We start from the raw sequence: 27267 nt of genomic DNA on the forward strand, positions 1-27267 counted from the left end.
TCCTAAAAATAAGATAAAAAATTATTATAAAAACTAAATTTTTGTTTATATTTTTTGATTGTATTAAAAATAAAAATATATAATATTTATAAAAATATTTCATAAAAACAAAAAGTATATTTGAAAAACTAAATAAACATAAGAAACTATTAAATTTCCTTTATTCTTAATACTATATATATTTAAAGGTTCTAAAAATAAAATAAAAAAATAAAATATTTTTAAAAAAAAAATCTAAAACAAAAAAAAAAAACCAAAAAAATAATAAATAAAATTATATTAATTACATTTCTTCTTAATGGTTTTAATAGTACATCTAGTAACCTATTAATCAGGCATATTAACATTTAAACTAGGAAAATCATTTTAAGCAGTAACATAAAAGTCATAAACTAATCTATCTTTAAGTCCATCAAAAGTCAAATTAAAGTATTTCCCTTTTTTATCTACATAACTACTTCCCTAAATCTACACAGGTAAATTATTCTAATTAAGTTTTTAAATAATCTAAAAAGAAGTTGGATAAATACTATTCGGTAAATCATTTAAAATAACTTTACTTTCGCTAATAATAGTAGAATTCTCACTTCCGATTTTGGGAATTCCAATAACATAAACACTTCCACATTCCGTAAGTGAAAACTAAATTGAAACTTAACTTATAGTTCTATTTAGCATTTTCGGTTATTGGACAAACGATGGAATATTCTAGCTCATATTTTTCATTGTAATAAATTATTCAGTATCTAATCTTGGAATAAAAGTCCTTATTTCGGTCCTCCTAGTATTTAAAAGCTCCACAATTCTAATAGGAGTAAGTTCCGGGTCTTCGTTTATAGGATCTGGTAATAAAAGTAAATTCCAATAGAGTATATTTAAGTCATCTGAAACATCTAAATTGGCATCTTTACACTTCGTTTCTCGTTCAATAATTCTTGCTTTTTCAATTGATACCATTTCAGCCATTTTTGCTATATATTCTTTTTTTACTTCATATAGAATTGCCTATTAGAATAGTTTTAAAGTAAATTAGGCTATTTATTAAGGAGCTAAAGTCCTAAAAGCGATTTTTTTGTAAGTTTTATTTTCTATATTATTCATATTCATTATAAACATATAAATTTCATAATCAATATCCGGTTTTAAATCGTAAATTAAAAAAGTGGCTTTTTTATCAGTCCTTCGGATATAATTAATTCCAAACAAAGGATTACTAAAGGAAAGAGTGTAGTTAAATTTTTAATTTTTCACATCTAAAAAAGTTGGAATAGGAATACGTTAATTCGCAATAATAAAAAAAAGAAAGCCTTTTTAGCTCCCCTTTATAGTTAGTTTCACCGATGAGCGTGTAATTTGACTTATTTCGGGATTTTAATCTAAAAATTAAGGCGGCGTATAATCCGCTGGGTCATTTCTTATTTCAATGCAATTATTTTCGTCTTTGTAAAGTTTATCTAAAGTAGGATCATCCTCATCATCTACATTATAAACAAATAACTCAAACGAATCTTTATCAAATCCGTCTAATAAATGATATACTTTCACATTTGGATCACTTAATTATTATTTAAAATACACAGTATATGATTAATGTTCTTAATCTTTATCAAAAGAAACTTTCGCCACATTTAAAGAAGCCGATAAATTCTCATTAAAAAGTGTAGTACCATCAAAAATATTCTAAATAAGACTAACTTTGACAATAAGTTCTTAATAAGGTGGATTTGGTATTCTTACCATCAGAGGATAACTTTATCCATCCCTTCGAATATATTCCATTTTTTCAAGTCTGACGTGTCTTTTTAAAGTTCCTTTAACCATCCGAATTTCTGTCATTTTTAAATCCGCATAAGTAGGCGGGTAAGTATCTCCTGTTTTTGACCAAGTAATAAAAAATGATTTCAATAATATAGTTCTCGGAGCTGCTATTTTAAAAGTCACTTTTTATTACTTATATTTAATTACGACAGGAGTAGGTCTTATTAAAATGGAAGAATCCAACACATTAGGAGTTAAAGTGAGTGTAGTTTTCGCTTTATGATTGGGATCTTCCGGTATATTAAAATTTATAATAATAGAATCACTAAATGAGCCTACTTCTAAATCATAAGGTAAATTATTATTTACATCAATTAATTTTCCCTCATAAGTAGTTGTAATGCAGGCTATTTTCAAATTATTATAAGTTCTTCCCAGTATTATTTTATTCAAACTATCATAATTGTATACTATGAAATCTTTAGTCTAACCCTATATATCGGGAGAACGTACATTTTATATAGTGGCTGTAATATAGCCGTCTTTATGACTTTACCATTCTTTATTATTCGTTTATATAAAAAACCTCAAGTTTTCATCTTCCATTTTACAATTTGCAAAAAAAGAAAACTTTTAATTAATCGTACATTTTCCATCATAATAATCCACGGTAAAATCTTAAGGAAAATCAATATAAAGCTATCCCCCGTAAGTATTATCTAATACACTCTATTCTGGTTCAATTACAAAGCTATATGAGCTAATTTACTGCCTTGAGTACTCAGTGGAGCTTTTTAATGAAATTAAATTGATATTTTCCGGAGCTAGAAAAGAGACTATGTTTTTGATAGAATTTGAAGCTTGGATTAATTTATAACCATCTATGTCTAGTAATCCTGTTTAAAAAACCTCGTTTTATAGAGAAGTGCTTATTTTTCTATTAGGATTTACTATTCCGAAAATCTTCAATTTTATTTCATTATTAATCAAATTTTTAGAGTAAAATCCACCTATTTTTAACACTCTTCTATATAAAATATAATATAAAGCCCCATCTAAATCTTTTGAAGTGACAATTAATTTATATGGCCCCAAATTAACATCATAATTACTTGGAAAACTAATAAACAGGAATTAGCCTTTCAAAACCTAATTAATAGCACTCGTAAACTTTAAAGTAAATTCATAAGATGCTCTTTCTCCTTCATTTTATGGGTAAAAATTCATCAAAGAGCTTTACATATTGACCGTATTAGCCTCTATAGTAGTAGATTTATTATTCGAGTTGGAATAAATAACATCAGTAGCCGTATTTCCTTTATAATAAATTTTGATTTAGAAATTTCCTACTCTATTAACACTATTCTAAACCAATCCATAGTATTCTAAAATAACATTCATATTCAATATAGAATCTTCATAAGTTTCCAAACTAAGAACTCTCGTAAGAGGATTTAAGTTACATGACTTTAAAAAAAAAAGTCCTAATCTAGCCGCACAGTAAACATCTTAAACATTTCCTTAATACAGATCATTTTAAGGAAATTCATTTGGAAAAGTAATTTTTACAGCCGAATATTTCGGAATAATATTACTTGTTTTTACCTCAAATAAATAAATACCAGCTTTTCCTTTATTACTTGGCAGAGAATTTATATTCTCAAAACTTAAATTAAGAGATGGTGCTACACCCCCAATAATAGCCTAAATATTACTCTATTAGATTGCAAAAGCACTATTTAGGCCTATTTAGTTTCTAAAAGTAACCATAATATTTTAATTTGAGCTCGGATTAGTAATCGCAGTGATTGTTAAGGAAACATATTCTGTATAATCTTATATTTTGAACTTGTCTATAATAACAACATTATTATTTACTGTGCATTAAATTTTATTATCTTGATCAAAATCTATTAAATTCACAAAATTCATACATTCTATAATTCCTGAATAATCACTCAGTTTATAAACTGGATTTGGGAAAGAAAAGTCTATTATATTCACAAACTTCATCGTTATTTTAAACTAGAAAGTATATTTTGCCCATTTAAAGCCTTATTTATCATTATCTAGTATTAATTTTAAATCCTATATAATGCCTATACTAGGATTATCGAAATTAATTGGAATTTCCTATAAATAAACATTCGATTTTGAAGTATAAAGTGTACTTCTGAAATTCATCCTTTAAAAATCAGGTGTTTTTACTTTATTTATGCTTATTTTTAAATTCCCAGTATTTATAATTATACCCGGATTAATAAAAATACTCTACATACTGTTAAAAATAAATGCTTTTTTATTCAATTCCATTAAATTAGTCCCTAATTTAATCTCTGGGTTATCCGCAAATGAAAATCCTAGAGGAAGACTGAAATAAATGCCGTTTTAAGCCCCAGCAGCAATACTATTAGATATATTAATAGTAAAAGAAACTTCTATTTCAGATTGTAAAACAATGCTTCCTGTATATGCAGCTATTATACTAGCAGCAGGTACCAAAGAATAAGAAGTAGAGGTTGCAATTTATACAAAATCAGCTGATTGAGTGATTTTTCTTGTTATTTTTTTTTCTGAAATATACATAAATATCTGAGCTTTAGGTATCTAATTTATAGTAGATGTATATATTAAAGGAATTCCGAAACTTAAAGTACGAGGAGTATCCGATTTAGGAAGTTCATCATAATTTTAGACTCTAATAATTGTATAAGCAGTTCCTGAGTTAAAAACGGAACATTAAAAATTATATCCAATAGCATTTTTCAAACCAGAAATAGGAATACAGTCAATAATGCCCTTATCAGAAAAATTATAACCCAATTCTATTTATTTATATTTTTTTTTATATATGTTTTAATAATAAAATTATTACTTTCATCTATAACTTTATCAATAAGTACATCAATAAAAGAAAAAGTCACAAATGGGTCATCTACTGTTTTAATTCCAGAACTTAAAGCATTTAAATAATTAAAAGATACAATAAGAATATTCGGGACATTTATTTAAGTTGATAAAATTCCATAATTTACATTAATAATAACAGGAGTAACTTTATGTATGAAATCTAAATAATATAAATATTAATTCCCTTAATTATTATTAAAATACATAATTGCCCTTATTAAATAATCATTTGGAATTTGAGGGTTTATTAAACCTTTTATTGCTAATGTTGAAGGATTAATTTCAGTGCCTCCCATTTAAAAAGCATATGAAATATCATTTACATCTATAATTATTTAACTATAAGTTAAATAACAAGGATATATTTTTGTATTGGGAGTTTAACCGAATTTTGTAAATGTACAAATAGGAACACCTGAATAATCGTTTGGAATTTCGAATATTATTTTTCCTGTATTTTAATAGCTACTACTTATAGCAGGATTTAAATCAATTAAAGTAAAAGTAAGTGTAAAAACTATTGTATTTTAAGAAACTATATTCATATTATTATTAGTTAATGAAATATTATTATTCATAGGGCTAGTATCGTAAGAACTTTAAGCTTTTAAAAAAAAAAAAGTATTATATATATATGTATAGGAAAATATAAATATATATATATAAAAATATATATATTTATATTTATATACATATATATATATATACGTGGTTTTATAATTTAAATTTATGTAGAAACTGATACTGAATCTTAATCTACAATTTATAGAAAATTTTCTGTCTAATAAGTTGTAATAGATATTGGTTCTGTGAAAAGTAGTTCGTTTTCTTAGAAAGCATAAGGCTTTATTTTTGCTACAAAATAAACTTAAATATATTCATTAGAGAATCTACTTCTTGTATACTATTGAAAGTTTGTCAAATAAATATTATTCGCAAAAGCTGTACATAATGAATCTTCATTTAGACTTTTATCAAATAAACCTCCTATAATTTAGCAATTTTCAACTGACTCAAAGTCAGTCACTATCATAGAAGATTAAAAAGCATTTGTTGGTTTAAAACTTAATATATATTATCTCTAGAATCCTGAAAACTAATCATATAAGGAATAATAAGATTTCAAACTTACCTAAGTTATTATTCCGGGCAGTATTTTTAATCCAATTACATTATGTGCAAGTTCAATTGTAGTATTTGTTTAAGATCTCAAAATATCATATTTAAATAAATCCGTTATTAGCGATTTTTTGGGATTTTAAACATCTTTTAAACGTAATTTGATTTAAGTACCTATTTTATAAATAATTAATATATGATAATATATATAAAAAGTGCCTTTAGTAATAGATTATTAATTTCCTCTAAAAGTTAAAACATTCGGACTTAATTTAGAAGTAAAACAAAATAAATTTCCTTATAGAATTTATTGTTTATCATTTGGAATATTATCGCACTAAGCCATTAAGTAATCCGAAACATCATATAACATTTCAGGCATAGTTATTCTAAAATCAATATCAGCTGGCAAATCAGTCGAAGGTGTCATTTCAAAAATATAATTGCTTATTTCTCCTGCATTTTAATTTGAGTTTTATTCAAAATATACTAAACCACTTAATAAATTTTAAAAAAGGCTTCGAATGGCCAACAACTGAAAAATGTAAATTTTCATCTAGAACAAATCCGTCTTTTGTATACGTTGTCTTTATAAAAAACTACCCTGTACCTCCTTACTTAGAAGGATTTTTTACTCCCTATATCATTATTGTTATTGGTGTTTCTTTCGGCCAACCATTTATTGGAATTTGTATTGTTCGTGATTTTATGAAAAATGTTCCTTAGGGTACTTCTTTTGGATATGGAGCTAATATCTTAGATTTTGATGGAGTTATGCCTGTTGGATATTAATTTTCGGGAAATGTAATTTCTATAAATCCTGTGGATGGTATAGGTGTATCGAATATCATTGAAAAATAATAATCAGCTATTGAGTTTGGATTAGTTGTCGATGTTACTATGTAATAAGAGGAGTATTAACGAACTCGACCAGTTAATATTTATTAGATATATATTATTAATGTTATTATTATTTTTAAGGTTGTTATTTTCATATTATTTTTTTATGTTTTTTTTTATTTTTAGGGTTTGAATTTTTTTTATTATTATTATTTTTAGTAATGGAGAAAATATTTTTTTTATATTTTACTGAGATGATTGATTAAAATAAAGACTTTAAATATTATTATTCTTATTTATTTTTTGTAGATATTCTTAGATTTTAATAAATATAAAATATATTTATATATATATATATATATATATATATATATATATATATTATTTATTTTTGTGTATATATAAATATATAATATTTTTTTTTTTTTTAATTTAAACATGAAAAATAAAAATTTATTATGAATTGTTAATTTGATCAAAGTTTTTTAAATATTTAGTATTTATTATAAAATAATTGATTAGAAGTAAATACTAATTTAATTTATAAAATTTAATTTTAAACTAAAAAAAAAAATTAAAAAAAAATATATTAGTTTTTTAAAAAAATTTATTTGTTTCTATATTATTTACTGAAAAAATAAATATAATAATATATTTTTATTATTTTTAAATAATCATTAACAAATATAAGTATTTTTTTTAATTTTATAAAATTACTATTATAATTATAATTAAAATTTTATATATCATTTATAATTTATTATTAAAATATAATAAATCAAAAAATACTTAATCAATCAAAAAAAAATAAAGCTCATATTTAATGTTGTAAAAAGAAGATTCAATAAAAAAGTAATCTTGTGTTAGGTTTTAGATAAATTATTGTACATAATTTGGTTAATCAGTTTACATATTAGGAAATATACGTTCCTTAGGAAATTGGTAAATATAAACAGGATTAAGAATGGAATGGAATAATGTAAAATAATTAGCAATATAAAATTAAAAAACGAATAAATATAATTAAATAATAATTACATTTAAAAATTACACATTTATATATAAACTTTAACCAATAATTTTTTACTCATTTATTTAATAATGATAATGATAATAAAATAAAAATAGGATCATTCATGGAAGCAAGTATTATATTCTAATTAACTTGACGAATAAGACTTTTAAAACAGAATAGAATATAAATATTGTATAGCAGATACTAATAATCCTACATGTGTATTTAATTGGGAAGAAGGAAATAATAGAATATTTTTCTTTCCAAAAGTAAGCTAATTATGCTTATAAGACGTATGGAACCATATTAAATTAATATTTAGGCTATTCCAAGAAAAAAATGCGAATGAAGTGTATGTATTGGGCAATTATGATGATTTAGGAAGCTTTGACTAGCCATAAAAAATGGAGAAAATAATAAAAACTGATTATGCGACATAAAGCTAGATAATTTTTTGGGAAAAAACAATATGGGTAAAATCTCATAAAAATAAAATAAAATACAATTATGCGAAAAAAGATGATAATTAAATGCTTATTTTAGATAGATAAACACGCAGATTTAAAATGAAATAAATATGTAATTATGTAATATATATATGTATATATAACATTATGCATTTGTTTTTTTCTTTTAATTCTTTTTTTTTAATACTAAAGAATTGCTTAGAAATTAATGATAATGATTTCTGTATATCATTCACCATAGATTAAATTGACGATAATATTTTTATTGGACCTTATCCTTAAAGTGAAGAAGATATAAAATAATTAAAAAATAGAGGCATTAAAGCTGTCCTGAATCTTTAAACATATAAAGACATGGTTTTAAAAGGAATAAAATACGTAGAAATACTTAAATTCTATAAAAAATAACAAATAAATCCTTTCAATTTTCCTATAATAGATATGGATATAATTGACATGTGTTATAAACTAAAAAATGTTTCTCGTTTATTAAATTTTTTAGTTGAACAATATAAAGTATACAATTAAATTTTTATTTTAATATAAATATTTCTTTTTTATTTAAAAATTATAAAAAAATAAAAAAAGAAAGTTTATGTTCATTGTACGGCTGGTATTTTTAGATCTTCGTAATCTATTATTGGATATTACACTTTTTATAAAAAGTTTAAGTTTTCTTATGCTTTTAAACTATTATAAAAATAACATCCGATTTCAGTTGTTAGTAGAGGTAATAATTATATATAAAAATTCACATTTATATTTAATATATTATTTATATAAAAAAAAAGAATATATTGAAATGGTTATGAATAGTAAACCAGTATAAATGGCTAATTCATAAGAAGATTTAGGGGTTTAAGATAAAGATAAATATAAAAATAATTTAATGTCACCATAAGAACCACTAAGCTTATTTAAATATTGAAAAAGAAATAAATTATATAATAATAATAATCATTATTACATTATTATTATTATACATATTATAATCAATATTAATATTAATATTAATATTATTATTATTATTATTATTATTATTATTATTTTATAATTATTATTAATATATTATATTATTTTTTTATTTATAATTTTTAAAATATAAAAATTTTATTTAAAAATCAACAATATTTTATATTATATTTATTATATTATATTTTTTTTACAATACTAAACATAAAAAATTAAATATTCTTTTTTTAATTATTATTTTCTAAATTTTATTTATTTAAAAAGATTTATTTTATTATTAATACATAAATAATATAATAATATAGACTTGTAGATTGGACATAATATAAATGAAAATAAATATTATAAAATAAAATTATTTTAAATATATAAATATACAATATATTTTATAATAAAATAAAATATAATTAAAACAAAATAAAAACACAAACATAAATAAATATCATTCATTATTATCTACTTATCAAAAAATCTTTTAAATCACTTTTAGCTTTCTCAACGTTTTCTTATAGTTAAGCTTTCTCTTATTCATTTAACCCTTAAGCTATAATTTAATAAAACTAAGCATTATTTTACGCAACTTTAATTAATTATTATTCTAAAAATATAATTTCATCAAATTTATCAAGTGGACATTAATAACTAAATAATAATTATATAAAAAATAATATATATTTATATATTACTTATAATTATATTCATATCTATCAAAATTATTATATTCATCTTCATCATCATCTTCATTATTAAGAAGTTTATTATTTTATTCTTATTATTCTCTAACTTTTTACAATTTATCAACTTATTATTACAATTAACTTTAGAAATCACCTTTATCTTATTAATTTTAATTTTCTTCATCTTCTTCATCTTCATCATCTTCATCTTCATATTGATTTTCTTCTCTTAAATGTAAAATTTAATTACTTAAAGCTACACATTCTTTCATTATATTTTAATAAATTCCCACTAATTCTTAATTTTATAAACCGTTTCCCAATATAGATGCAAATCCAATCATTAATCTTTATTTTTATACTTCACTTTTGAAAAACTTTGTCATTGTAAATAATTTTTAAAAAATTAACTAATTGTATTTGGACCAAAACTACCCAAAAGTACAAAACTATCTTTACAATTATAATAAAAACACAAGCATATAACTTCCATATTTGCCACCAAAACATCTTTTTTTAAATTCTTTATTGACAAACTAGTCAAAGCCTACTTAAAAATAGCCGTAAAAATCTCACTAGGAACTTTCTAATCGACCACCTAATTTTCCAAAATGGCCAAAAACAATCCAATTGAACTTTTCAAACACCCATCATCCAAAAACCCATCCTAGCTTCCTAAAAAGTAGCTTTTTTTGACCAAAGAAAAAACCTATTCAATCCACGGAACACCAAAAAAGTCTCTCCCATTCAAAAATACCTCCCAGCCTTTCTAAATGAAATTTTTTATAATAACAACTACATCATCCACATACTCAAATCCCCAACCTTCTATAGATTTTTTAACTAACTTCTACTATGCCAAATCACTAATTGAATTAATTAAATCATCTTATAAATTTTCTTTTTTACCAATAATTATATAGAAAAGATTCCCTAAATAAAACCACAAAAGACTCTCTTAATTTATATTTTACACTCTAAAACATATATGTTATAATAAATACAAACCCTCATCAATAAAACACGAATATTCATACAAAAAACACTCATTTATAATTGGTAATACTATATTCTAGCTTATTTTTAAAAAAGCATCTTCCGGTATTTATGTAGTAATGATTTTTCCCAAAGTAATTAAACATTCGTTTGCTGCTAAACCGCATACCCCATCATAGTCTTCTTTTTCGATATTTTCGTTATTATTCTTATCTTTTAATTTAAAGAAAGCCTATTATAAATGTGAGCATAAATCATACGCATAAGGCCCTATATTTTCCTAAAAATGGATCACAATACCCTATAGGGCCTAAACTAAGTCTTCACTATCGATTTCTTCCATTAATTTAAGATATATTTCTAATAATTCCTTTAAATGTCCTTTTATTAACTCTCTGGCGTTTTTTTAATAAAGTAAATTATTTAAAGAAAGTGCCGCTTTATATTTCACAATTAAAATTTTGTCATTTAAACATGAACTTACTTTTTAAACTATTTCAGTTAATAATTATTAGTTTTTAAATTTAACGAAACTGAATTTACCTAAAATTTAGCAAGCTCTTGAACGCATAATTCCAGTTTTTTCCTAAAAGGAAATTTCCGGAAGGACTATATTTTATAAAAAGCATTCCATTTATTCTTTTATTTTATTATTTTCCCCAAAAAAAAGTTACTCTTTTAAATACCCTATAGCAAAAAAAAGCCCATCTTTTATTTACAAATTCAATTAAATTTCCGGATTAAACGGATGCACTTTGTTCTACAAAAAACAACTAATAAATCCAAAAAACTTATCCAGTAATTAATTATTATTATTAAAAGTTTTTAATATTCCCTATATTAATTCCATACCTGTAATTTTATTACTCTTATAATTTCCTTATAAAGAAACTTCCTCTTATATGATAAACTCCTAAGGATCTTCATCGAATGTCACTAAATCATTCTATTTTAAATAAATAAGAGGGATAAGGCATTTAAAAAGTAAATTTTCATGCTAATTTTAAATTATATGGACTAATTAATTAATTTAAAGACATCTATTAATATATTTAATAGCAAAATAAATACAAGCCTACCCTACGAACTATTACTAATTCTAAAAAAGAATTTGAATAAAGCTCTCGAGTATTTTCCCAAAATGATTTTCAATTAGCCATTCAGCCAACGGTTATTATTCCTTTTCAATTATTTGAATATTTGCCAATCTTAAAGCAATTTTCGTTAAAATCTAGCTTGCCCATTTTTTATTTTTCCAAAGTATATTTTTATTCCTTTAATTAATAATTTCTTAATTTTCAGTTAAACTACTCAATTCTACAGGCATTTAATGATCTATTAAAAGTTTGAAAAACCCAATCCATTCACTTAAAAGTTCCTTTTATTATAAACTACTTGGCGTTTCTAAATTTATACACTTAAAAAAAATCTTTAAAATCGGCTTTAGAATATGTGCATTTGTTTAATTATATACAGGGGTTAATTAAATGATTATTTTTTAAAAATAAGGAAATACTCTAGGTATTAAAGTGTCTAAATATTTTCTTTTCTCATTCAATTCAAACTCATAGTTATCAAAAATTGCCTTTAAAGCCAGTAAACACCCCAATATTTCTTATTCATTGGTATTACTATGTAATTTTTGGACTATATTTTCCAATAAATAAGGCCATTTTTCAGGAAAATCATAACTACAAACTTCATTAATTATTTTAGAATATAATTTTTATAATTAAGATATTTATACTGACCTTATAAGTGCTTCTAAAAGATTTTATTTAACAGATTCTTTATCCTCATCTGAAAAAAAGAAATTGTTTTTATTTTATTGACTCCAGTATTTTTTTATATTTATCTTTATGTTTGTTACTGCAAATTAACGAACGCTAATTTCGAGTTGATTATTGTCTGCTATCATTATTAATTTTAATAAATATTTCGGTTCTAAGCAGGCTTTTTCTAACTGCTTTTGCCCGTTATTTATTTCTTCTTGATTTTATGGGCTTATACATAGATTTATTGATTGAATTATTTGTTCGATTTCCATTTTTTTTTTTTTTTTTTAATTTTTTTTTATTTGTATTTGTATTTTACAAAGGAACAGCTTTTGTTTATTTTTTAGTTTAAATTATTTTTAGACTTTTTTTTTTTTTTTTTTTGGATATTTATTTTAATAAAGTATTTTTATTTTAAATTATATAAAAAAAAGTAAAAATAAATAAAATTATATATTTATTTAATATTATTTATAAATGATTTTAAATAATTAAATAAAAATATATTTAATAAATATTTATTTTTTATATATATATAATATAAAATTACAATTAATTAATATTTTTTTTTCTATAAAAAAATTATATTATATATTCATTATTTATTATAAATATAATTATTATTTATTTATTTTTTTAAATGTTTTTATTTATCATTTAAATTTTAATAATAAATTTAATATATTATTAATCTAATAGTTTTTTACCGTGATAATTTGTTTAAAAATTATAATATTTTTATTGTTTATTATTATATTTGAACTAAATTTAAACTATATATTTTTAATTTAGAATTTTATAATATTAATTATTTATTCCTATAAAAATAAAATATAAAAGATAAGTATTTTTTTTTTTTTATAAAAAATAAAAACAATATTCTTTTTAAAACAATAAAAAAAGAAATGTTTTTTGCTTATTATTAATTTTTAAAATTATATTTATTATAACAACAACAAAATGTATATAATTAATTAATTAAAAACATAAATATATAAATAATTATAAAAGTAAAAAAATAATATTATTAATAATATATATAAAATTAATTTTATATAATTGTTTTTTTTAAAAAAAAAAGCATCAGTAATTTAAGATATTTTTATCAATAGTAATACTAGAAACATCCGAAAAAGAGCAAGAACCATATTTTCTTTTAATAGCCTAATGTTATGATTTATTTAAATTGGTAACAATATTAACTAAATCCTATCCATATTATTTTATTTAACTTTCCTAATAAAAAGAAATTTAAACAATATTATCAAGAAAGCTTTTATTTTTTCCCTAAACCTTACAAGCAACGTAAAAACAAACTGCAGCTTTTAAAGATTCTGAAAGATTTATAAATTTATAATCCAAAGGCATCAATTCTAAAAGAAAACAAGATAAATGCATTAACTTCTAATTGAATTTTTCTTATAATCTACAATGTTATTATAAAAAATGATAACCTAAAGGAATAGCAAAGTTAAAATTTAAACCCAAAATAACAACTCCTTCCATATTTAAAATATCTCTTTTTGTATATTTCTTTTGAGTAACTTCAATTAAATCTTTTATTTATATAGGATATATTTCTTCATATTTACAGGCTATAAATAAGCATACGATAGCAACTAATTAATATTTATCTTTAGGACAATTCTACTTCTCTAAGTATCTATCAATTAAGTTTATTGTTAAACATAAAGTCTCAGGTAATAATCGAAAACGTTTATGTATTTCAACTAGCCAATCAATCATAACTTCTCTCATTTTTTCATTGAAATATTGCTGTTTTTATATGTAATTGGTTATTTTAAATTTACTCTATTTTTTATTTTTTTCATAATTATTAATATATTTATTTATTATTTTGTTACTTCTGTTTATCTTAAGTATTAAAATATTTATTAATTATAATCAGGTACTTATTAAAGAGGAAGCTTTTATTCTTAAAGCGAAAATTTAGAAAATTAGTTTTCTATTGATTTCATATTAAAATTATATTCTTATGTTTTTTGAGGAAGATCGAAGTTTACTTAGCTAGACGTTCTTTTATGTTAATATTCTTCAAATTTTTAGTTGTTTATTTGCAATATATTCTTTGCATGTATAGAAAAATTGCGAGGAGATTATCTTTTAAAACCATTTTCTTATTCACATATATTTTAATCTTAATATTATGGATTTTTATTTATGTTTTGGTTTATATTAAAAGTTTATTTTATATTGATTTGCTTTTTTTATTTTTTGTTTTATACATAATATATATATATTTATATATTACACTAGAAAATTAAAATATAGGTTATTGTTTTTATTGATTTTAATGTTTTAAGCGAGTATCTTACATTATTTAGTTATTTCTAACTTTTAAACAGGCCATTATTTTATACGGGAGATATTTTTATTTTTTTAGTTTACTTTTCTTATTTTTTTTTAAATATTTTTTTTTATATATATATTATTTAAAAATATAATTAATATTTAATATTTTTAAAAATATTGTTATTAATTATATATTTATCATTTAAATATTAATCTTTTTTTTCTTATTTACATTATTTTTAATAAATTTATTATTTTATTTTTTAGTAATATATAATTTTTTCTTATAAATATTAATAATAAAATTTTATTTATATATATATATATTTCATTTTTCATATATTTATATAATTAGGATTATTTAAATAATAATTATATTTTAATATTTAACAAATATATAATTTATAAAATAATTAATTAAAAGAAAATAATATATAATTAAATAATATAAAAATAAAATACATAAAAACCATAATCCATTAATTATATATTTTATAAAAAAGTAAAAGTTAAGTTAAAAAAAAAAAAGTTAAGTTAAAAAAATAATAATAGTAACATCTAATTATAAAAACTATTTAAACAAAAATAAACTAAAAAAAAATAAAAAAAAAAATGCTCAATATATTTTATGAATTATATAAATCATAATAATAAAGTGGCTAAACAATTTTAGATTTATAATTCCCAGACACATTTATATTAGACTAAAAAAACAGTTTTATATGGTTATTTCGTTCAAAACTAGATGGTAAGATACTAAAAAAAAAAAGAGACAATTCAACTCCATCTTAAATAATAAAATCTAATTTTTCTTTTTTACCCGATAACTAAATATCTATAACCTTAACAAAATTAAACGATGAAGGAAATTTAGAAATCCATCATATGACCGCATATTAAATAATATCCTATTTATAACAAAATGAATATAAGAAATCTTTATCAAAAGAAAGTATATTTTTTCAAATATACATTAAAAATGAAAATAATGAACTTCATAATAATTGCATTAAAGTAATATATAAAAAAGGACAATATTTAATAGAAAAAAGAATAAACAATTATATTTTTGAAAATAAAGAATAATAGAATTATAATGATTTTTCTTAAGAAAATCCTTTATAATTTAAACATTATATTTTCTTAATTACATATGAAGGTATTGAAGAATTCTGCAAAATTTAAAAACTAGATGAACATAAAGAAAATTATATTAGATATATTACTAAACAAATAATAATATAATTAGAATATTTATATGAAAAAGAAAGAGGGAAAATAACTTCATTATAAATTATCTATAAATAAATTGGAAATGAATTCTTTTTAATTAATTGTAATGAAATTACTTTCGATAATGAAAAAAAAATACATAAATTATGGAAAATTTCCTTTAAATATAATTATGTATATCCGAAACTAATACAATAATAATATTTTAATGAATAAATTAATCATTTATAAATCTCAAAATATATTCCTGAAAATTCATCATTTTAATCTAAATAAAGACATAATATAAGTTTAAGTCTTAATATTGATATTGATTCATAGGAAAATTCCAAAAATGAAAAGAAAATTTTCCAAGATTCCATACATACAATAAAAAATAGTCTCGTATTGAAAAATATATTCCTAAAAAATCATAGAAACTCAAGATATTCAAAAGAAATTAACAAGTCAGAATAAAATATGAGCTGTTTTTAATGCAAAACTCCAAATAATTTCTCTATTAATAAAATTAAGAATTAATTTTAACAAATAAAAGAAAAAATAAAATAATAAATTTAGCAATAAGATAAAAATAAATAAGAAATTTCCATTAAAAATAAAGATGATGAATTTTTAGTAAAGTTTTATCAAAAAAGAGCTATTAATTAAATGAATTTACAATTAATAAATTAAGAAAATAATAATAATTAATCAAATAAAATTCTAAATTCAAATAATATTTAAAAAAGAATAGAGGATATTAATAGAGAAAATAGCTTTGTAGATTATAAATCACATAATTAATTTATGAAATAATATAATTAAGTATATTAAGATTAAAAATATCAAGTTTAACTTCTTAAATAACGAAATTATATAAAATTAAAATAGTTTAGTTCTTTAAATACATCTAAAGAATAAAGTTAATATAAAAGTTAATCAAATAATAATGAAAATATAAATATCAATATTATATAAGAATAAAAAAAAATTACAAATAAGTTATTAAGAAATAATATATAATAAAAATTAAAATAAATAAAACTTTAATGATTAAAAATTAAAAAAAAAAAATTAATGAAAAAATTATTAATTTTATAATTATATTATAAATATAATATTTAAAAAAATAAATAAATATAAAATATATAAATATAAAAATATATAAATATTATATATTTATATTTTAATATATTTATAATAATATATTTACAATAAATATAATGTTGTACATTTTTTTAAAATATTTTTTTATATTTAATATTTTTATTTATTTTCTTTATTATAATATTTATTTTAAATTATTTTTTAACAAATATACTAATTTTTTTTTCTAATATTTTATATTTTTTCAAACTTTTTAATTTGATTTAAATTTTTCTTCTTTAATTATAATTTAAAAAATTATTTAGATATTTTATTTTATATTTTTTTTATAAATACTATTTAAATATATATTATTTTTTATTAATATTTTTTTTTTAAATAATATCTTTCTATATGATTTTATAAATATTTTTTAATTTATTTTTTTATTTATCTTATTATATTTTTTATTTTTACTTTTATTTATATTATTTATTTTATTTTTATTATTTTTTAATTTATATTAATAATTTGACTAATATATAATTTTTATAACAAAGGAGGTTTGTATGTTATTGAATTTAATAAATAATTAATATAAGTTTATTTTTATATGTAATGTGTTTTAATATTCATCTATCCTCATACAATTATATTTTTTACTCATTTTTCAATATTATTTTTCCTTATTAAAGTTATTTTAGATATTCATAGTATCTATAATAGAAGGCTATTTTATTCGATTAAAATAAATCAAATCTTATATCAATCTAAATTAAACAATTAAATGATCTATTAATACATTATTAATTTATGTAAATATTTTTTGGTGATTATTTATAAAATTTATTATTTTTCTTATATTTTAATTATTTTTTATCTATATTATTAATTTCTTTTATAAAAAAATTAATTATTAAAAATATTTTTTAAATACATGTATATATATATATTTATATATCTTTTATGATATTTTATCCTGACAATTTATTTTCAAATTTTTATTATCTATTTTTTACATTTATTGCCTTAAAAATTAATTTTTTTTTCACTATTTATTTCAATTTCTAAATTATATTTTTTTATAATTACATATTTTTGTTTTCAAACATATTTATTTATTGAATTATTTTTATTTTAAATGCAAATTTATCTCCTTTTTTTACTTTTAGTGTTAAAATATGAATGATTTTTTATTTTTTTTATATTATTTTTTAAATATTAATATTATTTTATAAATTATATCATTTATTTTTTAATAGTTATTAAATTTTATTTATTGTTTTTTAATAAGTTTTTAATAATTTTTATTTATCATTTTTTTTTTTTTATAATTGTTTGTTTAATTTTAATTCAATTCATTTTTATTTATCTATATAAAATTTTATTAAAAAAATAATGTGTATTTAATTATAATAATATAATTTTTATTTTATATATATATTTTTATTTATAATTCAAGTGAATATTTTTTATTTTTTCTGGCTAAAAAATATATATATAATATAAATAATTTAAATTATTATAAAAACATATATTTTTAATATTATTTTTTAATTATATTTTTGTATTGAAATAAAAAAGTGAATTTTATTAAAAAAATTTATAAAATAAAAAAATAATGTTTAAAAAGCTCTTCGATAAAAATAAAGAATAAGATTCATCCGATTAATAAAAAAATATTAAATATTATTATTAAGAATAAAAGTAATTACCTAAAAACTTTGCCGAGTAAATAATATTCTTAGAATTAGAAATGGAAAGTTATAATATAAATATCACTTTTGTATAAAAGTTATTAGAATTATATGCAGTAAAAATAAAAATGTGTTTCATATTTATCTATATAAAATAAAAATAAGATTGCTGTAGAATACTATGAATCAATAAATAGTGAAAAGTATTTAATTTTCAAAAACAAAACACAATAACTATTAATGAAATAAAATGTAATAGATGCTATCAATTAAAAATAAAATTATAACAGAAATGAAGATAAATCTTGTAAAAAATACTTAAAAGAAAATTAAAATAAAAAGGTAAAAATAGTTATAATATTATTAATAATTAAAAATATTTATAAATAATATAAAGGCAAATGAAATAAAAAATTAAAGATCATAATCAGTTTTTGTATAATAAAAAGAATATGATTTAAAATTATAATAAATAAATTTAAATAATTTTGATAATGCAAGAAACATTTTAACTAAACATCAAAAGGAAGCTATTAATAATAGCCATATAATTGAATCTTAAATTAATAATTAAAAATAAGAGCTTTACGAAAGATTAGAAAAAAGAAGAAAATATACATTGAAATAAAGAGTTTAAACTTAAGAATCTTATTAAAATTGAAATTAATTATAATTTAATATGATTTTTAAACTGCTTATGTATATATAATTTATTCAATAACTATTCAATTTTTAAAAGATATTTATATTTTATAATAGTAATAAAAATTTTATATATTTATTCTTAATATTTATATAAATTTATACTATGGAAATAGGAACATTAATTTATTATTTTATTAATATTTTTTTTAAAAAAAAAATAAAACATATTAAATTATTTTGATTATTTAAAAATATTGTATCATAATAATTTAATTTAATAATAAAATAATTAATTAATTAATTTTTTATTAAAATAAATAAAAGCTTATATATTATTTTTAATAATATAATAAAAATTTAAATTAAATATATTTTATAATTAATGTTAAATTATAAAAATACAAATTAAATTCAAAAAGTATTAACTGGACATTTACCTTATTTAAAAAAAACCACATCAGATTTAGAACATGCCTTGCATTCATTAAGAAAAGTATGCCAACCAATACCGTTACTACGATAACCACAGACCTATTACTTATTAGTAGGGCAATTTTTAAGTCCTTTATAATCAGGGTCACAAACTTGAGCACCGGAAGGAATTCTATTACATGGCCCTATAAAAAGGAAAATATTAGCTAATTCAGAACAGGCCATGCATACATTTGATTGATCAACTTTTATTTATTCATAAGGCTAAGATCCTTATTATATTCCGCATACAGGATGGGCTTCTCTTGTGCATCTAAAATTTTTAGCCCTTTATTATTCTGTGCATCTATATGGTTAATTATCTTAATAAAAAGCGAAAGATTATGCCAAAAGGATAAAGAATAGAATTAATATTTTTTACATATTTTTTTTTTTTTTTTAATATTTTTTATTATAAATATATTTTTTTCTATTAAATTTAAATATTAATTTATTTTTATTGCTTACTTTTATATTTTAGATTAAATTAATTATTGTAGAGTATTATTTTGTATAGAATTATATCAAATTTGATTAAATATTAATTTTTCCCATAATAATAAATTAATTTATATAAATGTGGCAATTATTTTTTAATTTTAAAAAAAATATAAACATAATAAAATATATTTTTTATTTATTCATATTTTATAAATTTAGATTAATTATTTTTTTAACTTAAATTTATATAAATAAATTTTAAATAAATATTAAACATATAAAAAGTTTATTTGATTAAAACAAAATAAAAATATTTTAAATAATATATAATATTATATCAAATTATAAATAAATAATAGATATTTTAAATATTTATATAGAAATAATAATTTTAAGATTAAAAATATAATATATTAAAATAAAGTTTTAATATATTAACAAATATATATCATTCAAATATTATTTTCTAAAAATAATAAATAAAAAAATATAAATATATTTAAATTTAAATTTATTTTTATTAATATTTAAATAAAAAAAATATTATTATAATATAAATTAAGATTTTTTATAATTTTAATATTGAAAAAAAATATATTTGTAGTTTTTGAAAAAAATAAAATATATTTTTTAATTTTGTTTCTTTTTTATAAAATTATTATTAATAAAATATTTATTTTTTTTAAATTAAATTTAAATATTTATTTATTATAACTTAATTTTTTTTATATAATATTAAATAATCATATATTTAATAGTATTATTTTTATAATAGTACATTATTAATTTATCTTAAAATTTTAATTTTTCTTCACTATATTTTTAATTTTTTTTTAATATATGTGATTATATTAATTTTAAACAAATTTAAAATATATTAAAATTATTTTTTATTTATTCTATTTTATAATTATTATATTCTCTCGTTTTTCTCTTATCTTTTTATATGTAAATATGTAATATTATATCTTATTTTTTTCGTTTAAAAATTATATTTGTAAAATTGTTTATAATAAAAAAATAACATAATCAATAATTTATTATACTATTTTTTAAAAAAAGCCATATATATTTTAATTAATTATATGAAATTTAAAATTTTAAGATTAAAAATAATATATATAAAAAAATTAAAATTTTTAATTTAATCTTTTATATAGTATTTTTATAAATTATAATATATAATAATTTATAATAATTATTATTTTTATTATAAATAATTTTAAATAAAAAACTTATGTATTATATTATATATAAACTATTTAATTTATTATAATAATTATGAATTTATTAAATATTTCAGTTAGTTTTATTATATTTTTCATTTATTTTATTTATAATTAAATAAAATATATTAAATATTTTTTTTATATTTAATTATTTTTATATTTTTTTTTTAATTAAAATATTATAATTACTTAAATATTATAATAATTTAAAATATTTTTTTATAAATATTTTATGTATTTTATTTAAAAATGACTTTATTTTCTAACTAAAATTAATTTTTTTTAAGTCTTATCAGATTATTTTTTTTTGGAATTTTTGAAGAAACTCTAGCCAAGACAATAGTTTTAGATTCTGAATATTGTGTTCGTAAGCCTATAAATTATTCTTACTTAATCTGTTAAATTACCTTATGCGGGTGGGTTATACATTTTTATAAACTTATAGAATTCATTTTAGGATAGATCGTAATTAATCTGATGCTTTGCTTATTTTTGCATCTAATGTAGATTCTATGTGCGTTCAATTAAATAATATTTTAGGGGCTAAAATTATTAAATTTGATTATTCTTTTAAAATGTTAGAGCTTATAAAGAAATGTGGGAGCAGATTATGTATGCAATTATAATTCTAAAGAAGGGAGATTTCTAAGATATACGATGTTTTATTTTATTTGTGATACATTAGGTAAAATATATAAATTGTTAATAAGAAGGCTTAAAGCTATTTAAATATAATAAGAGCATGTATATAACCACTGATGAAACTAATACAATTTGGAAAAGACTTTAACTTACTTACTTTCGAAGTTTTTAGGGTGATTGATATTAAAAAAAATAGTTCAATTTTGATAGAGATAAGGTCTTTAGTGAAATATATTTCCGATTTAAGTTATTAGATCAGGCAAGGAAAACATATTCCATATTTATATTATCAATTTTGTTTAATTGTGAAGGAGCTTTTTAAGGATTTAAGAAAACTAAAAGTAAACGAGGAATTAGACAAAATAATTATTAAATTAAAATTATTAATTTTAATCAATTAATGAGTATATAAAAAAATAATATTGTATTAATATTTTTATAAAATAATTTATTTATAAATATTATATTTCAATGATAATTTGATATATTTAAATTAATTTTATCTTTTTAAATGATTCATAAATATAAATTTATTAATAAATATGAAATAATATATAAATCTAAATATAAAAAAGCAATTTTCATAAAAGAAAATAAAAGAAAGAAAAAGAAAATAAAGAATAATCTTTAATTATTCTAAAATAATTAATAAATAAATAAAAAAAGAGTAAAAAATATTAATAAAAAAAAAAAGAATACAAAATCCCAAAAAAAAAAAATGTAATAAAAATCATAAAAAGCAGTTATATATACTAACTAATCTCCTAACTACATGTAATTCACTGAAAATCACTAAATTCCTTCTCCAGATAATAAAAATATCATAATCGAAGTCTATTCAGCTGCTATAAATCCTGTAGATTATAAACTTCCGTACATATTTGGTTTTACGATAAAAAATAACATCGTTGGCTATGATTTTTCCGGAAAAATAACTTACGTACCTCCCCATATAACCCAATTTAAAGTCGGTGACGAGGTTTTTGGTATGAATAAAGGTACTTTAGCCGAAATAATAAAAGTATAACCTGACTCTTGTGTATTAAAACCTACATAACTAACCCATTCAGAAGCCGCTGCTTTACCTTTAGCTTGTCAAACATCATTATAAAGCTTAAGAAGTTACGGTAAACTAATTCATGGAGAATCCGATGTATTAGTGATTGGAGGTTCAGGCGGATGTGGTTATTACGGAGTTTAATTAAGTAAAATTTTAGGCGCAAAAAGTATTACAGCAATCTGTTCGAGTAAAAATTTCGATTTCGTAAAGAATTAGGGGGCTGATTTTTTACACGATTACAATTCTCCAGATGGAATGTTACCCAAAAATAAAAAGTTTGATATTATTTATGACACTGTGAGTTCCCCAGAAGACTTTGATTATTACCCAGAAGGAGTAAAATTACTAAAAAATGAAAAAAGTGTATTTGTGGCAATTAATGGGTAAAAAAAAGATTGGGTAAGGAAAGGATTTTCTAAAGTTTTAGGAAATTGGGTTTAAAAAAAATAATATTAATTAATGCTTTTAGGATAGAATTAAAAGGATCTATCTGATATAGCCTTATGGGCAAAAGAAGGAAAAATTAAAAGTATTATAGATAGTGAATATGGATTAAATTAGGAAGAAGTTATTTAAGCTTTTGATAAACTTAAAAGTAGAAGAGTTGTTGGAAAAGTTATTATTAAAATAAAATAATGAATTTGTATTTATTTATAATTTTTGTAAAAATTTTTATATAAAAGTTTTTAATTAAAAAAAATCTTATATATGTATGTATTTTTAAAAAAATTATATATATAAAAAAAAAAATTAATTTACTAAAAGTATAAAATTAAAAAAATGAACACAAATACATTTAAATCATTAAATCTCCATTCATTTTTATTAAAAATATGCGAAAAAATAGAGTACAAAACCCCCACAAAAATCTAATAATTATCAATTCCAGCAATTTTAAATAAAAAAAACGTCGTAATAAATGCTGAAACAGGAAGTGGTAAAACTGCTGCTTTCAGTTTTCCCATTTTACAATTTCTTTCTGAAGATCCTCGCGGAATATTTGCCATAGTCCTAACCGCTAATAGAGAATTAGCACTCTAGATAAGTGAATAATTGAGTATTTTTGGTTCTTCATTAAACCTGAGAGTGTCTACACTTGTTGGAGGTATTGATTTTGCTAAGCAGGCTTCTGAATTGGAACTTATTCCTCATATAATAGTTGGAACACCAGGCCGAACAGCCGATATGTTAAGAAAAAGTGATATTTTTCGCGAATATGTGGAGAATTTAGAATTTTTAGTGCTAGATGAGGCCGATAGATTATTTGAAGAAAAAGTGTTTACTGATATATAGGAAATAATAGGCTAAATTCCTGAAAAAAAGCAAGTAATATTAGCCACAGCGACTATAAACGAATAAGATTTTTGCCCAAAAAAGCTATAGAAAATTTTATGTATAAAAGACAATATAGAGTTTTTTAGTACAAACAAATAAAAAAAAATGGTATAAACTGTCGTTTAAAAATATGGTTTAATCCCCGAACTTGTCAAAGATGAATTTTTAATAAATATACTTGAAAAATATAAAGAAACATAAATAATAATATTCACAAATAAATGCCAAACATGTAATTTTTTACATTTCTTATTAAAAAACCTAAACTTCTCAAACGTAAATTTGCATTCTAAATTAAAATAATCCCAAAGAATAGCTCATTTAAAGACTTTTAGAAATTAAACTGTTAATATTCTAGTTTCGACAGATGTAGCATCTAGAGGTTTAGATATTCCGGCAGTTTAATTGGTTATAAATTACGATATGCCGAGAAATTACGAAGATTATATACATAGAGTTGGTAGAACAGCCAGAAAAGGCAAAAGAGGGGTCTCTATTAGTATTTGTACATAATTTGATGTCGAACTTTTGAAAAATATAGAGGCTAATATAGGAGAGGAAATGAAGGAAATTCAAATCGATAATGAAATTATTAATGGTTTATAGGTAAAAGTTGGAAAAGCTAAAAAAATAGTCAAAATTTAACTATCAGAGAAAGAATCGAAAATAGAATGAAAATTATTAAAATATATATATTTTTTGTATTTATTTAGTAAAAACATATTATATATTTATTATTTTTTAAATTTTTTTTTTTAAAGTAAAATATGTAAAATGTTACTACAAATTACACAATAAATAATATAACCGAACATAATGAAAAAGCATAACTTTTAAAAAGAACTTCCACAAACAAGCAACAAATATAACATTAAAATTAAATAATCTACCAAATTAATTCCCTATTAAACCAAAAGCAAGAATTCGACCCTAAAATCTTCGTTAACCAAAATACAGAAAATATATAACATGAATAATAAAAAATACTACAAAACCCAAATATATATACAAAAGAGAATCCTTTTTCTATTCAAATAAAATTAGAGACTTCCCTTTATAAATCCTTTAAATAATACGAGGATGATATATAAAAAACAGCAATAGAAATAATCAATTATGGATTATTTTTTACTCACTAGCATATGAGAAATATATCCGAATATTTAAAAAAGAGTAAAAAAAAAGTACGTTTTTTGACTTTTACAAACACTTAATTTACATTTGACCATTTAAAAATATTACATAGCGTTTTCCTAATAAATTAAAAGGATTTATGTTTAATTTTTAACAACAATAATATAGATTCGTTAGATTTTTTGGAGTTTTTATTCAAAAATTCTTAATTTAAAAGTATAAAATTCTATAATAACATCGGCTTATGGAAATTACGGGAAACAATTTCATATAGATACAACCAAGGAAGATTTATATAGAAAATATACCTAAATGAATATAGTATACATCTCGAAATAGATGATATTTAACTGCTTTTTCATCTTTATCATATCAATTATAGATGCGAAGATCCTCCGAATTTCACCAATAAGCCTTCTTTTCCAGTTTTTAAACTAGATTTGGTAAATTTAGATAGTTAGAAATCTCTATAAATACTAAAAACGGGTTTTTCGAGGATTGATTTACCTTAATTGATTTATTTAAAAATTTAAGTTGATGAAAATAACGTATAGCTATTATCTTAAGCTTTTTAAATTTGCAAAACAATCCATTATTTAGATATTTCGAACTCTGACTGCTTAAAAAAAGGCAATTATATGGAAATTTTAATGCGAGAAAATCCCTCTTTCACCGAATTAATTTGCCAAAATATCCCCTTTGAGGAAGAAGCCTTCAAAATATTAACAAATAAGCTTCTATATTAAAAAAACTCGACTTTGAAATCCCTAAACATCTCAAATTGTTGCATAAACGACACTTTAATCCACATCCTAACTGAAAATTTAGTAAAATGGGAAGGTAAAATACCTTTATAGTAACTCTATATATAAAAAAATACCGAAATAAGCCCTTAAGGTTGGAAAATGTTATGCACGAGATTAATTTTTGGATAAAACAGTAATATTATAGTATTAGATGTGAGAGAATGTGATCTTAATTTAGAAAAAATAAAAGAAGGATTCATATTAGGCATGAAAAGTAGCCGTAGATTTGAAAGGAAATTCTCTATAAGATATCCTTTAAAGTCTTTTTTTTTCTCCACTAACGAACTTTGTATAAATAGTTGGAAAATAATCACTAAAGACTTTATTTTTGCAAATAAAATGTGTTTAACTCATATAAATTGTCATTTTTCTAAAATAAAAAATTAAATTATTTTTCTATAAAATTCCCCGCCACCTCTAGATTATGAAAAAGAAACTTAAATAAAAAAAAAAAATTCATAAGATATTATTGAAAATGCCATTTTTGAGCTTTTAGATAATTACATGAAATAATAATAAAAAGCATTCCTAAAATCATTAGTTTTTCATAATTCAAATTAAGATTTTTAACCAATTTCTTCTTAGTTTTCAGGTTCATTATCACCCGGAGGTTGGAAAAGACTCTTTTTTTTTCTCAATAAGTGCGATACATTAGTAATTCCTATAA

At 19.6% G+C, this 27267-nt stretch overlaps 7 protein-coding genes across 7 annotated transcripts, besides 39 other annotated features; 4 read left to right on the forward strand and 3 right to left on the reverse strand. All coding sequences in view use genetic code 6, as the record gives it.

The window, feature by feature from the left end:
* Positions 1-99: 99 nt before the first annotated feature.
* Positions 100-6343, reverse strand: IMG5_168390 (hypothetical protein; the record flags this gene model as incomplete). The annotated part of the gene is made up of 4 exons (XM_004029991.1): positions 100-4583; positions 4634-5250; positions 5361-5961; positions 6055-6343. The coding sequence occupies 4 exons, from the start codon at positions 6341-6343 to the stop codon at positions 100-102; spliced, it is 5991 nt and encodes a 1996-aa protein (XP_004030039.1).
* Positions 194-218: a microsatellite.
* Positions 5285-5375: a microsatellite.
* Positions 5294-5375: a microsatellite.
* Positions 5315-5375: a microsatellite.
* Positions 6344-6963: 620 nt separating the features above from the next.
* Positions 6964-7009: a microsatellite.
* Positions 6993-7051: a microsatellite.
* Positions 7052-7450: 399 nt separating this feature from the next.
* Positions 7451-9037, forward strand: IMG5_168400 (hypothetical protein; the record flags this gene model as incomplete). The annotated part of the gene is made up of 4 exons (XM_004029992.1): positions 7451-7606; positions 8302-8625; positions 8698-8839; positions 8901-9037. The coding sequence occupies 4 exons, from the start codon at positions 7451-7453 to the stop codon at positions 9035-9037; spliced, it is 759 nt and encodes a 252-aa protein (XP_004030040.1).
* A 39-nt stretch (positions 9038-9076) lies between these two features.
* Positions 9077-9187: a microsatellite.
* A 54-nt stretch (positions 9188-9241) lies between these two features.
* Positions 9242-9268: a microsatellite.
* Positions 9269-9468: 200 nt separating this feature from the next.
* Positions 9469-9501: a microsatellite.
* Positions 9502-9527: 26 nt separating this feature from the next.
* Positions 9528-12672, reverse strand: IMG5_168410 (hypothetical protein; the record flags this gene model as incomplete). Its single annotated transcript, XM_004029993.1, has 3 exons — positions 9528-9723; positions 9768-10168; positions 10204-12672. 3 exons carry the CDS (start codon positions 12670-12672, stop codon positions 9528-9530), a joined length of 3066 nt encoding a protein of 1021 aa, XP_004030041.1.
* Positions 9935-9964: a microsatellite.
* Positions 9936-9972: a microsatellite.
* A 127-nt stretch (positions 12673-12799) lies between the features above and the next one.
* Positions 12800-12833: a microsatellite.
* Positions 12834-14944: 2111 nt separating this feature from the next.
* Positions 14945-14975: a microsatellite.
* Positions 14973-15039: a microsatellite.
* A 194-nt stretch (positions 15040-15233) lies between these two features.
* Positions 15234-15300: a microsatellite.
* Positions 15301-15346: 46 nt separating this feature from the next.
* Positions 15347-15385: a microsatellite.
* Positions 15386-15418: 33 nt separating this feature from the next.
* Positions 15419-15455: a microsatellite.
* A 1384-nt stretch (positions 15456-16839) lies between these two features.
* Positions 16840-16879: a microsatellite.
* Positions 16880-17162: 283 nt separating this feature from the next.
* Positions 17163-17232: a microsatellite.
* Positions 17180-17226: a microsatellite.
* Positions 17182-17226: a microsatellite.
* Positions 17228-17276: a microsatellite.
* A 290-nt stretch (positions 17277-17566) lies between these two features.
* Positions 17567-17666: a microsatellite.
* Positions 17568-17662: a microsatellite.
* Positions 17579-17662: a microsatellite.
* Positions 17599-17648: a microsatellite.
* Positions 17605-17648: a microsatellite.
* Positions 17667-17986: 320 nt separating the features above from the next.
* Positions 17987-18042: a microsatellite.
* A 302-nt stretch (positions 18043-18344) lies between these two features.
* Positions 18345-18399: a microsatellite.
* Positions 18391-18463: a microsatellite.
* Positions 18392-18455: a microsatellite.
* Positions 18464-18928: 465 nt separating the features above from the next.
* On the forward strand, positions 18929-19479 carry IMG5_168420 (hypothetical protein). The gene is made up of 2 exons (XM_004029994.1): positions 18929-19179; positions 19235-19479. Exons 1-2 carry the CDS (start codon positions 19088-19090, stop codon positions 19458-19460), a joined length of 318 nt encoding a protein of 105 aa, XP_004030042.1. The 5' UTR covers positions 18929-19087; the 3' UTR covers positions 19461-19479.
* Positions 19194-19233: a microsatellite.
* Positions 19480-19893: 414 nt separating the features above from the next.
* IMG5_168430 (kazal-type serine protease inhibitor domain protein) lies at positions 19894-20337 on the reverse strand (the record flags this gene model as incomplete). The annotated part of the gene is made up of 1 exon (XM_004029995.1): positions 19894-20337. One exon carries the CDS (start codon positions 20335-20337, stop codon positions 19894-19896), a length of 444 nt encoding a protein of 147 aa, XP_004030043.1.
* Positions 20338-20792: 455 nt separating this feature from the next.
* Positions 20793-20832: a microsatellite.
* A 360-nt stretch (positions 20833-21192) lies between these two features.
* Positions 21193-21236: a microsatellite.
* A 444-nt stretch (positions 21237-21680) lies between these two features.
* Positions 21681-21729: a microsatellite.
* Positions 21730-21791: 62 nt separating this feature from the next.
* Positions 21792-21839: a microsatellite.
* A 1009-nt stretch (positions 21840-22848) lies between these two features.
* Positions 22849-22883: a microsatellite.
* Positions 22884-22945: 62 nt separating this feature from the next.
* Positions 22946-23004: a microsatellite.
* Positions 22948-23004: a microsatellite.
* IMG5_168440 (zinc-binding oxidoreductase, putative) lies at positions 22984-23964 on the forward strand (the record flags this gene model as incomplete). The annotated part of the gene is made up of 1 exon (XM_004029996.1): positions 22984-23964. One exon carries the CDS (start codon positions 22984-22986, stop codon positions 23962-23964), a length of 981 nt encoding a protein of 326 aa, XP_004030044.1.
* A 141-nt stretch (positions 23965-24105) lies between these two features.
* On the forward strand, positions 24106-25335 carry IMG5_168450 (hypothetical protein; the record flags this gene model as incomplete). Its single annotated transcript, XM_004029997.1, has 1 exon — positions 24106-25335. The coding sequence occupies one exon, from the start codon at positions 24106-24108 to the stop codon at positions 25333-25335; it is 1230 nt and encodes a 409-aa protein (XP_004030045.1).
* Between the last annotated feature and the right edge of the window lie 1932 nt (positions 25336-27267).

The sequence above is a fragment of the Ichthyophthirius multifiliis genome (assembly GCF_000220395.1).
Source record: "Ichthyophthirius multifiliis unplaced genomic scaffold scaff_1120509251248, whole genome shotgun sequence".
NCBI classification, from domain to species: domain Eukaryota; phylum Ciliophora; class Oligohymenophorea; order Hymenostomatida; genus Ichthyophthirius; species Ichthyophthirius multifiliis.